We start from the raw sequence: 12,305 nt of genomic DNA, 5'->3' as shown, positions 1-12,305 counted from the left end.
TACTATGCTTTGAAAAAAGGGAACTTTAACGAAAAACTTCTGGTACTGTTCACTTTAACGAAAAACCATATTTTTACACTAAAAATTCAATCCTGGTACTATTCACTTTACCCTTTATTTTGTTCTTATCGTTAAAACTCAAAGTTTTCAAACCCTTTTCATTAGTTTTCATTCGAAAAGAAACACTTTTTTAGAAGCATGACAAACCCTACTTTTGCTTTTCTACCGTCATTGACATCATATTTTGAAGGAAACACTTTTTTTTTTTTTTTTTTTGTCTAGATTAAGCTGTTTTTTTTAAAGCACCTTAATCTCGCTCAGTACTACAGTCTGGTGGTATTCCTCTTCATTTAGGAGTGAGAGGTCTTCAGTTCGAATCTCGTGGATGATGAATTCGATACTAAATTAGACTGCCCATAGTGTGGCTTAGCCGAACTCTTCCTCCCCCTAATGTAAAAATATCGATGTACTTAAAAAAAAAAAAAAAAAAAAAAAAGTACCATAATCTCAAACCCATGTTACTTTTTTTTTTGGAAATTACCCTCTTCTTTTAATGTCCTGAGGGTAATTAGTGCATGATAATTCATCGAAGGTGGAGTCTGCTATCACAATAATATACACCGGGAACCAAACTGTCGTCGTTCCAATTGAATCGAAACTAATATTTATTGTTCGATTCTTACTTCATGTATCTCAAGGACATCCAACTTCTTGGGTCTCTTGTAGTTCTTCAACAACAAAGAGCAGCAAACGACGCTAACAGAGGAGGCTGCCATTGCAGCTCCGGCAATCCATGGCGGTAATCTAAACCTGGTGGATGGAAAAAGGGCTCCCGCAGCTACTGGGATTCCGAGCACATTATATCCCAACGCCCAGATATAGTTCAAACGAATGCGAGAGAAGGTTTTCCTGGAAAGGTCAATGGCTGTTATCACATCTTCCAAGTTGCTCTTCATAAGAACAATGTCAGCTGCTTCAATAGCAATATCTGTGCCAGCACCAATTGCCATTCCTACATCTGCTGCCACAAGTGCCGGTGAGTCGTTGATCCCATCTCCCACCATTGCAACAACGTATCCCTCAGCCTGTGAATAAGAACATGAAGCTTATTGTCTCCGCAAAATTCTAAGACCAGCTGCATCTTATTGTAAAATGAAATGTAGTATAATTAACGACTGTGAAAGTGCACGACTCACCTGCAAATCCTTCACTTTCTCAGCTTTATGTTCGGGTTTGGCTTTTGCGATCACGGTTTCAATTTCAGTTTCCTTGGCAATGGAATTGGCTGTGCCCCAATTGTCACCTGTAACCATGATACTTTTAACTCCCATGGACTTGAGTATGGAAACGACTTCTTTGGCGCCGGGTTTCAGTGGATCGGATATGGCTACAACTCCTGCTACTTCCCTGTCTATAGCTATTACAATCCCGGTTTGAGCTAATGCTTCAGCTTCTGCTAGTGTAGCTTCAGCCTCCACCGGAATGGCAATGTTAGAATCCAGCATTAAACTCTCGTTGCCTACGATTATCTCCTTGCCCCGAACAACGGCCTTCAATCCTTGGCCAGTAATGGATGCAAAATTTTGTGCTTCGGGCCAGGAAGGATTGTCTTCACCTTCTCTAAATTTCTTAGCATACTCTACAATAGCCTTGGCTAGTGGATGCTCACTGTTGACCTAATATACACAAATACATTGAAGAGCATCATACTTCAAAGGGAGTTTGTTTACCGAACTTCCGTTCGACAAAAATTGGAAGCGATATTGAAATGCGTACCTCAGTTGCTGCAACAAGTTCATAAAATTCATGACGGAGCATATTATTGAAGATTTTTGTGTTTACAACCACTGGTTTCCCAACTGTGAGAGTCCCCGTCTTGTCGAAAACAATGCAGTTCACCTGCAGTACTCATATTACAGATCCATGAGAACTAAAAATGTGGAAAGAGGTCCTCTAGTTTAATGACAAAGTGCTAGATGAATATCACTTGCTAACCTTATGTGCGCTCTCTAATGCTTGGCCCCCTTTGATCAGTATACCTTGAGATGCACCAACTCCGGTACCAACCATAACGGCAGTAGGAGTTGCAAGGCCTAAGGCACAAGGGCAAGCTATGACCATGACTGAGATCCCGAACTGAAGCGCAAGCTCAAAACTGTCGATAGAAGATGGTATCCAAGAATGTGGGTAGCTATGGAACTTCCCTGATAAAAACCAGGCAAGCCACGTCGAAAATGAAAGAATGATAACCTGCAAATTTAGCTTACAAACTACAAAGTTATGCACAAACATAATACTAATCGAAATGCTTTCCAAATAATTTCGGAAAGATTTATTATGACCGAAAATTCATGTCAAATTAGTTGGTTACCGTTGGCACAAAGTATTTCGAAATGCAATCAGCAAACTTCTGTACAGGAGCTTTGGCCATTTGCGCAGATTCAACAAGTCGAACAATCTGCGAAAGAGCACTCTCGGATCCAACCCTTGTTGCCTTAATATGCAACACTCCATTATCATTCACAGTGCCTCCAATGACAGCATCACCCTTATTTTTACCCACCGGCCGCGCTTCTCCTGTTATCATGCTTTCATTCACATGGCTCTGCCCCCATACAACAAAACCATCACAGGCAACTTTAGCACCTGGAATGATTTTAATCACATCATTCTTTTGTATCAACCTACTATCAATTTCTTGTTCGTTTACCACGTTTCCATCCTCATCCAAACTCAGCAACGTTGCTGTCTCGGGTGCCAAGTTCATAAGCTTGGCAATGGCATCAGATGTCTTCCCCTTTGCCAAAACCTCTAGATACTTGCCTAACAAGATAAATGTAATAAGCATTGAGCTAGTCTCAAAGAAATCTGTACCCTTGAAATCTCTAGAGATTGCAGATCTTAAAACTATATAGACTGAATAGAAATAGGCTGCATTGGTTCCCAAGGCAATCAAAACATCCATATTAGCAGAACCGTTGCGCAACGCTTTGTATGATCCAATGTAGAACCTCCTGCCTATGATGAACTGCACTGGAGTGGACAGCTCCCACCTCAGAATCTGACCAACTGTCAACTTATTCACAATTCTAACATCAAGCGCCTTCTTAATTCCAGGGATATACATCAACACCATGGAGGTTAAAAACACGGGAATTGCGAAAAACAAACTCCATAAAAAGTATTTATAGTACTGCTTAACTTCCTCCTTTCTATGAATGTCTCTCCCCCCTTCAGGGTATATCATTGCTTTGAAATGCGCGGACCCTGATGACTCGATCACTTCAATGAAAGTTCTTGGTCCTATCACAGCTTGTTTATAAGAAACCGAAATTTTGTTGAGTTCGGGGAATGTCTCTATATCTTGAACCCCAGGAAGTGCTTCAAGGGATTTTGTTATTGCTCTAATGCTTTGTTCAGTCTTTATGCCGTCAACTTTGAGCTCAATCTTGCTTATGTCGTCCCCTAGACTAATAAGTTTCGCTTCAAATCCAGTGTTTTCGACGATTTCCAACAGCTGATTGTAGCTTACAACCTTTGGATCGTAATGAACTTCTGCTTCTTCAGTTGCTAAGGCCACTTGAGCTCTTTGTACACCATGAACTGCTTGGAGGGCAGATTCAACAGTGGAGGAGCAAGAGGTGCAAGTCATTCCATTTATGCTTATTCTGCATACTTGTCTTAATTTGCCATTAATTGTCTCCTCCTTGATCAATTTGGCTTCAAATCCCGCATCTTCAATAGTCTCGCATATTTTTTCCTCCTACATATGCATTGGAGTAATTAGCTCTATCACTTTATGAATTTTGGTGATGGACTGAACGATTTGTTGTACCAAATTTAATGAGCAGTAAAATGGGATCTTTAAATTCCTACTCAAAGGCCAAGTGGCAATGGGTGCAGACCCTGGATAACATTAATATATTAGAGAATATTTTAATTCTCCAAAGATTCGCACTCTAAACATAATACTTTTTAGTATTTTCAAAGCACACATTAGTATGCATGGTCGTCCAGTAATGGGTTTGATATCAACGACGAAGAATAAGTTAATAATTAATATACATTTAATCCTTTTAGTGTCAACCTTTATTATAAACACAATGATTGACCATGAACCTTTGGGTCACTTGCAAATAATGTATTTTTACTGCAGAAATTTCATAAATCAGAACTGTTTGATTTGTTAATCCTCATTAGAAGGTCATCCCTACAAATAATCATTCGAATCAAGCAGTCATTTAGCCCTCCAAATATATCAAAATAAATCGACGGTGTAAGTACCAAATAACATATTAATGATGAACCGTCTATTTGGTTCATATATTTGAATGACTAAACGATCTTCGATCCACACGATTTTTTTGTAAGGATAAGCTTTAAAAGAAATTGAACGGTTTCAATTATGATTTTTTTACAATAAAAATACGTTATTTGCAAGTGTGGTAATGAGTTATCCCTAATAAAGAATGCAAGTATTATTCCAGGAAAAAAAATTATCGGTATTAGTTACATGTAACACATCAACATTAATTGTTTATTTGCTATTTAAATTCGATGAGAACGATAGACACTGCATAAATTATAATATAAAAAATGGGCATTTAGATTTAGGTCCAAAAAATCGACATTTTATTAGATTAAGCTCAATTTGACCTTTTCTTCACTAGTATTTTTTAGAACAATTACACACATCCAAATTATAAGACTATATTTTAGAGAGAGATCAAGTTTTCATTTATTTATTTATTTCAGAGAGATAAAATTTATTCATGTGGCAGGTGATGTCATGATTTTTTTTTAATTGGTTTTGCATTTTCAGTTTCACTTAGCTATAAGATGTAGGGCTGGGCACGGGCCGGGCCCAATTTTGAAGGAACCGGAATGGACCGCAGCTTAAAATAAACTGGCCGGGCTGGAGCGGGTACACCATATTTTAAAACAGGAATCGGACCTAACCCGACCCGTTTGAAACGGACCGATTTGGTCCGAGTACACGGGTACCTGTTTTTTTTATTTTTTTTTTCTGGCATAGATTGAAACTTCCACTCCGCCGATCCCATCCCCTCGACTTCCAGCTCGACCAATAGCTCTACTTCAACGGCTTCAATGGTGTCTCCAACAACAGTAACACGAGCTTAAACGACATCGCATCAATCGAGCCCAACGACATGCTAAAGCTCACAAACAAACATTCTCAGAGTCCTTGGCCTGAATAAATTGATCCTCCATTTCAATTGACCAAACAAAAGTTCTCAAATTCCACAACTTTCTCCCAAATCACAAAAACACAAACAATCAGAAGATCAAAACTGAGAAAGGAGATATTGGGAGAGACAAAAACACAAACAATCAGAAGTACAAACACAAACTTTCTCGTATCTGAAGAGGTCGTATCGCTGCAAGGAGATCTTGGATCATTCACGAGCTTGAATCGAGCTCGAAGCCTCGAGACTGGAGGGATTTGAACAACAAGTAGTCTACTGGCGAGGAGTGGGCCAGAAATTGAAGAGTTGGGGTTAGGAAGGCGAGGACACCGACGAGCTTCAACATGGCTGGTTGGGTTTGGGGAGGGACTCCAGTGATAGTTGAGCTCGAGGAGACCCAAGAGGGGAGGATGGGTGGTGCCGTCGTGTGGGTGGAACTGTGGAGGGGAGGATGGGTGGTGCCGTCGTGTTGGTCGTGACGACAGAGGAGAAGATGACTGAGGGTTGGAGTCGAGGGAGTCAGAGGGACGAACGGCGTGGAGTGGACTCGGGAGGAAGGATGATTAGGGTAGAAACTAACGGTTGAGATTGGATGATAGTTTATCATTCAATCTCATCCGTCCATTGCAATTACAAATGGGTCGGTCTGGGTACCCGTTTTTCTACATTTCAAAGGCCCGGCCTGGCCCGTTTGGTTTCTCTTTTTTAAAATTAGGAACTGGCCAGTACCCGCCTCAAACCGTGATTACCCACCCCGACCCGCGATTCCTGTACCTGTTTGCCCACCCCTAATAAGATGAGTCTCAATCTCTTTATTTGTACTATTTCTTTCTCTCTCCTTTTTCTTCTTTGTCCATTTCTCTCTATTCCTTTCCTTCCTACCCGTCTCTCTCTCTCTCCTCCTACCTCTTCGTCGTCTTTCTCTCTCACATTTCTTCTTCACTCTTCTTGATCTCCCTTTTTTTTTATTTTTTATTTTATTTCATTTTTGTTCCCATGTTTTGTTTTTTCTTTTCTAAGAACAATTCGAATTTTAGATTTTAGGTTTTTTATTTTAGTATTTTTTGAAAGTATTTGATTTTGAGGTTTTGAGATGTATGAATTTTGAAATTGATATTGTAGAAGTGCATGAATTTTGAAACTAATAATGCAAAACTACTGAAATAGTTTTGTAGAAGTGCTAAAAATTTTGAAACTAATCTTGTAGAAGAGCTGAAATTTTTAAAACATATCTTGTTGGAGTGATGAAAATTTTGAAACTGACATTGCATAAATGATGGAATTTTGAAATTGATCTTGCAAAAAAGTTGGAATTTTGAGACTAATCTTGTAGAAATACTGGAATGTTGAAATAGATCTTGCAGACATGCTAAATTCGAAATTGGTCTTGCAGAAGTGCTGCAAATTTTGAAACTGATCTTGTAGAAATGCTAGAGTTTTAAAACTGATCTTGCAAAAGTGTTGGAATTGTGAATCTGGTGTTGCGAAGTGCTAAATTTTTTATAATAGATTTTGTAGAAGAGCAGAAAATTTTGAAACTGATCTTAAATGAAATGCTTTGCTGTTATTGCTCTCAAATGTTTAGTTTAGGATGATTAAAAATAGGATAATGCTAGGAAGAACAAAATTTTAAACTAAATTTGCATATCTAATGATATGTCAGTAATAAGAAACAAGCATATTAATTGATACTTACTTAATAATCCAATCATCTACAATCACACCATTTGGTTTTAAAAAAATTGTTCGTCCTAGTATTACCGTTAAAAATAAGGTTTTAGCCAAGTCCTCACATGAGGTTGATGTTTTAAATTTTTGGAATCCATTCTTTATATACTACATTAATTGGCTATAATCCTTTGAAATTTTGGCATTTTCATCAGATGAGGTTGTTTCTATTTTGGGTTGTAGGTCAGAATCACTGTTATAAAAAATCCCGCCTAGTGTTGCTTAGGCACTAGATGATTGACCACCACCCCGATTAATCTCTAGGCATTTTAAAATTAAGAAAGATCACCTAGACCTGCTTAGGAGCCCACCTAGACTGCCTAGGCGCCCACCTAACCCGCCCAGACCCGCCTAGGTACTCACCTTGGTTGCAGGTCTTACTTAGACAAAAAATAGATAACTTTCATTTTGCCTTTTATTTTTTTAATAAATTGTAAGAGACTTGTTGAATACTTAGATGAACGCACATTATATACTTGTTCCCCATGGTTTCATTATGTTCTAATACTATATAATCTATATGTTATTTTATTTTGTAGTTTATGTATCCTGAAGAAATTATGTATTTTTTAAGTATAAGCAAACACTTATTGTCTAGCCGCCTAAGTAGTAGGCCCCAACTTGCATGTGGTTCAAATTTGTGTTTGGTAAGAATTGAACATAAGACATTTCATTTACAAGTGAAGAGGAATACTACTAGATCTTAATACTAAGAGCATCTCCAGTTGAGTCCATACATAGGGACAACCACCGTATAAAATAGGTATAAAATAAATATATGGACAAAATGAATCTCCAATAGATCGGAAAGCGAGTCTCTAAAGTACATGGAATCATCGGATACATAGTGTATGTCATCACATATAGGGACTGTATAGGGACAATCTTGAGGGTGTGTTTACGCACCCATAATCGGAATGAAAATAAGGAATCCGATTCCAACTACGGATAACTCTTGTGTTTACTAAAATTTAGAGGAATCAACAACGTGTGGGACCCACACCAAAAATGGAATTCAATTCCTGAAATTAGAGGACTTGGACTCCCTCCATGGGTGAGGTATTTGGATTCCAGGATGGTGAAGGAATCGGGAATGCATTTCTTCTTTCCTATTATGCCCTCTTATGAAGAGGCTTTGCAGAGGCTTCGACACTGTTGACACAGCCGGCTCATCCTCGTGTGACGTTGGTTTGACGATTGGGACCTCGAAGTTCGGGGCCGTTGGCGATGTTGATGCTCATCTAGTCCTTGGCTCCGATTGCTTTCCAAAATATGTTTTGTAGGGTGGGAACTGGGAAGATGCATAGGCTAGGTTAAAATGTTAATTTTTTTTTTTTTTTGCGGGGTGGGAAATGCGAAGATGAATTTGGCTAGGTTCTTCAAATAGTACTTTCTTCTGCGGGTGGGAACTGGGAAGATGATATGGGAGAGTGGTGTTAGAGGATTGGGGTTAAAAGCAAGAACTGCCATGGCGATGCTGATGAGTTGGATGAGGACATTTTAAAATAGCTAATGAAAATGTGATTAAAAATAAATATAGATGAAATAAAAATAAAAATAAGGAACTAAAAGGTAGTTTAATAATTATATTGATTTCTATTCTGATTCAGGTGAACTAGTAAACAACTTATACGAACTCAATTTCATTTATACTCCAATTCCAGAACATTTAAGTAAACAATTTTAACAGTAATCCAATTTTGGCCCCTCGTTATTCCTATTCCTCCTCAATCTAATTCCTCCTATTTTGATTACGGTTACGTAAACGAGCCATGAGTGGAAAACGGGGCCACAATCTTAATTGAAGCTTTTAATGCTTTTAATTAATTAAAAAATGGATAGCACAAACAAAAAAATGTGCACCTTGAGTAGAAAACAGGACCCACAATCTTGATTGAAGAGTTAATGTTCTTGATGCTTTTAATTTTAATGTTTTTAATTAATTAAAAAAAGATTAACATAAGCAAAAAAATGTGCACCTAATCAAATTATCATGTAAAATCATAAAAACTTTAAATTTAGGGATTTTACTATAAGGACTCTACCATTGGAGGCAATATTCCTTTAGGGACACAAAAATCCCTTTAAGTCCTCAAATGAGTACTCAAAAGTGGAGTGAGAGTCCCTAAATAAGGGATTTCCATTAGAGATGCTCTAAGTGGCACAAGAAGGCTAGTTGAGATAAACAGAGGAAAATATTCTTATTATTAAAGAGACAAGGATCTAAAAGACGTTAGGCGTCAGTTGGGTGGCGGGCTAGGGTCTAGCGCCTAGGCAGACTAGGCAGATTTAAGTAAATCTATTATATTTTGTGTAAATAAGTGTCCGTTTATACTTAAAATATATATATATAATTTCATCGTAAACTACAAAATATAATGACTTATATATTATGAAGTATTAGAACATAATGAAAACATGGGGAACAAGCATATAATGTATGTTCATTTAAGTATTCAACAAATCTCTTACAATTTATTGAAAAAAAATAAAATACAAAATGAAAGTGATCTACTTTTTGTCCAAGTTAGTCACAACCTAGGCGGGTTTGGACGGGCTAGGCGGGTGCCTAGGCATGCACCTCAGTAGATCTAGACACCCTTTCTTAATTTTCAAACACCTAGGTATTAATCGGGATGGTGGCCAGCTGCCTAGCGCCTAGGTGGGGCCTAAGCGGCACTAGACGGGGATTTTTAGAACAATGATTATTAAAGAGATAAATATAAAAAAAGGAGATAATTATTATTAATAAAATAATCCTAAACTCAAGGGATATGATCTATTTTAATAAAATTGATTATTTTTAATAACAAAATTGTAAATCAAGTTTTTTATTAAAAAAATTGTTATTGTCACTCCAAAATCTAATTATGCACCCTAATTTTTTAATATTTAGGAAGAAAATATATTTTTTTGAAGATGGAAAAAAATATCTTATTAAAAGCGCACAACTAGATTTTTGAGGTGACAAAATTAGAATTTTTTTTTTAAATAAACGATATTATCTAAAAAAAAAAAATAGAGTTCTATATTAATAAAGAAACTTCTATTATGATTAAACTTGTACTAGTAGCTAGAAAATGATGTTATGCACAAAAGTCAGATTCACCTTCTGTATAATTCAAAATAAACTTTGTGGGTTAGAATCATGCTTCCCGTTAAATAAGGTCAGGCTAATTATTTAATAAATAGTTCAGTGCTTTCAAATCAAGATAATTCTGGTCAATTTGAAAAGGTAATACATGAGAAGGGAAACAAAAGTAGCTTTTGAAACCAAGTTAAGAAGAACACATATGATTGATTTTGGAACGAAGGGTCACCACTCTCCTCTCAGGTTGGTTGAGGTTTGGGGGCTCTTTGCCGGTTGCAACAGCTGCCAAGGTTGATTCTAAGTATTATTTTAGCTTTTTAAACATGGAGGATTTTACAGTTTCTGTGAACTTATTATATATTATGAGTAATAGTTAAAAATTACTCTCGAGGTCAATGAGTGAACCCAAAACTGCAGTCTCTCTGCTGTGTTAATTATTTGTTATGTGTAAATGGCAGATGAAAACTCGAATTTGAAACATTTTTTCAATATTAATTAAGCGCAATTATTCGTAAATGACTCACTATTCTTTGTTACCTTTTGCTTGATTTTAAAAGAAAATTGAATTCATAATATTTTAGAGGTAGAACAAGTATTTGAGTTTTTTTATACCACAATATTTTCTTTTGGGCGAAAGTAAAACGATACTGAAGGCGTGGTTTGCCAAAGCCGCAATATACAAACTCTATTTGGACACTCCCAATCCATGAAAGTCCAACTTTTCTTGCAATCAAGAGGAATAAAAGAGCAATCCAAAAAAGTAAGAACTTACAGTAACCAAGCTTGGATAGTAGAGAACATGGACTGAATTATTCAACACTTCAACGGCAGTCTCACGGATGCCCGGAAGCCGCTTGACCGCCTTTTCAATCGATCCAGCGCATGCAGAACATGTGATGCCAACCACAGAGAACAAGGCCTTCGCCTCAGAGCCATTTACATGCCTTGCTTCCGGCGATGTACCTTTCGGGTTCTTAGACATCGACGGATAGCACGGCCGGGGTGACATGTCACCCCAGCAGTCATTGCAAATGCAACCCATTCTAGCAAATTTAGTTATAGGGTTTTCTTTTCTGGGAAGTTGGTAAGCTATTTAAAGTTGGAGAGGAGGAGGAGGCACGAAGCATGCACTCTGGGAAAGTTGGATATATTGGGGTTTCTAAATACTTTCGGGTAGTGGAAATACGTGGGATGCGTGTCTGAAGTGAACAAGGAAACCGTAAAATTAGGTTTTAGTGGCAAATGGGGTCCTCCCGTGACTGGTTAGATTACCATTTATGTTGCTTCTTTTGTAACGGAAATTATATGGAAACATGGACACCACCCCATATGAGTAGTTAACCTTCGATTATTTAGTGTTGGCAATTGATATAGAAATTTGCACATTGTACTAAAAAAATCTGAGAAAATCAGTATATGATATTTGGAAGTTAATATTCTAGCAGCTTCAAACATTCATGTGTATGTATGTTTATTTATTTATTTATTTATTTTATCTTTTATGCTCAAAAGAAGAGAATTCATGGGTATGCATGCTCATTGTAATTCCTTATTAATTAGTTTAGTTATTAATTTAATTAAAGTCCTTATTAATCTAATTACCTTATGCAAATTGGAACATGGGATCTTTCTAATATTAAGAATTTCAAACTTGGTACCTTTTCAATATTAAGAATATTAAGAGAAGTAGCAACCCGTAGAAAATTTTAAATACAAGTGATATATACTTAGGAATGGAGAGTCGAACTCATAACCTCGAGTGACAGGGTTAATGATCTGCACTAACTACAAAGCTTGCTTAAGTTAATATTATTCAAGTACCTTAACTACAAAAAATTATCCTTTTCAGACGAAAATATTTTGTTGGGACAAATAAAGGTTTCGTTGCCTATAGTTTTGCCCCACGGACATTCTTGGGCAAAATCAGTCGGCCAAAGGTCGTCACTCAAACTTTTATTTGATGTATTTTAAAAATCCAATGGGCAAATTTGCCTGACGAAATTATCGACAACAGTTTCGTCGAGCCAAGTGCGTTGACAACTTGGCCAGACAAATATAACTTGCTCAGCGTATAGTATTTTCGTCAGTAAAACCCATCGTTGAGCTAGAATAGTATCCTTGACGACTAAAATTGTAGCCATTGCTCGACCAATTTTTCATAATTTTATCGGGCAAAGTTGTATTTTCTATATATTAAAAAAGGAAAAAAAAATAGGCAAGGTTTAAAAAAAAAATACATGCTAGACGAATGTATATGTCGGGCAACCTTTTATTTTTGT

The 12,305-nt window shown here is 37.0% G+C and overlaps 1 protein-coding gene across 2 annotated transcripts; it reads right to left on the bottom strand.

Moving 5' to 3' along the window:
* Positions 1-543: 543 nt before the first annotated feature.
* On the bottom strand, positions 544-11,256 carry LOC114825632 (probable copper-transporting ATPase HMA5). 2 transcript variants are annotated; one of them, XM_070823501.1, is made up of 6 exons: positions 10,799-11,256; positions 2,372-3,763; positions 1,996-2,262; positions 1,777-1,899; positions 1,197-1,676; positions 544-1,085 (listed from the first exon to the last, which is right to left on the bottom strand). In XM_070823501.1, exons 1-6 carry the CDS (start codon positions 11,066-11,068, stop codon positions 666-668), a joined length of 2,952 nt encoding a protein of 983 aa, XP_070679602.1. In that variant the 5' UTR covers positions 11,069-11,256; the 3' UTR covers positions 544-665. The 2 variants fall into 2 exon arrangements, with proteins under 2 accessions (XP_070679602.1, XP_028960473.2); XM_029104640.2 differs by having other exon boundaries at positions 1,996-2,250; positions 10,799-11,254.
* Positions 11,257-12,305: the final 1,049 nt, after the last annotated feature.

Source organism: Malus domestica, chromosome 06, assembly GCF_042453785.1.
Source record: "Malus domestica chromosome 06, GDT2T_hap1".
Taxonomy (NCBI): domain Eukaryota; kingdom Viridiplantae; phylum Streptophyta; class Magnoliopsida; order Rosales; family Rosaceae; genus Malus; species Malus domestica.
Note: the sequence above shows the minus strand (reverse complement) of the source record. Positions and strands in the feature narration are given on the sequence as shown.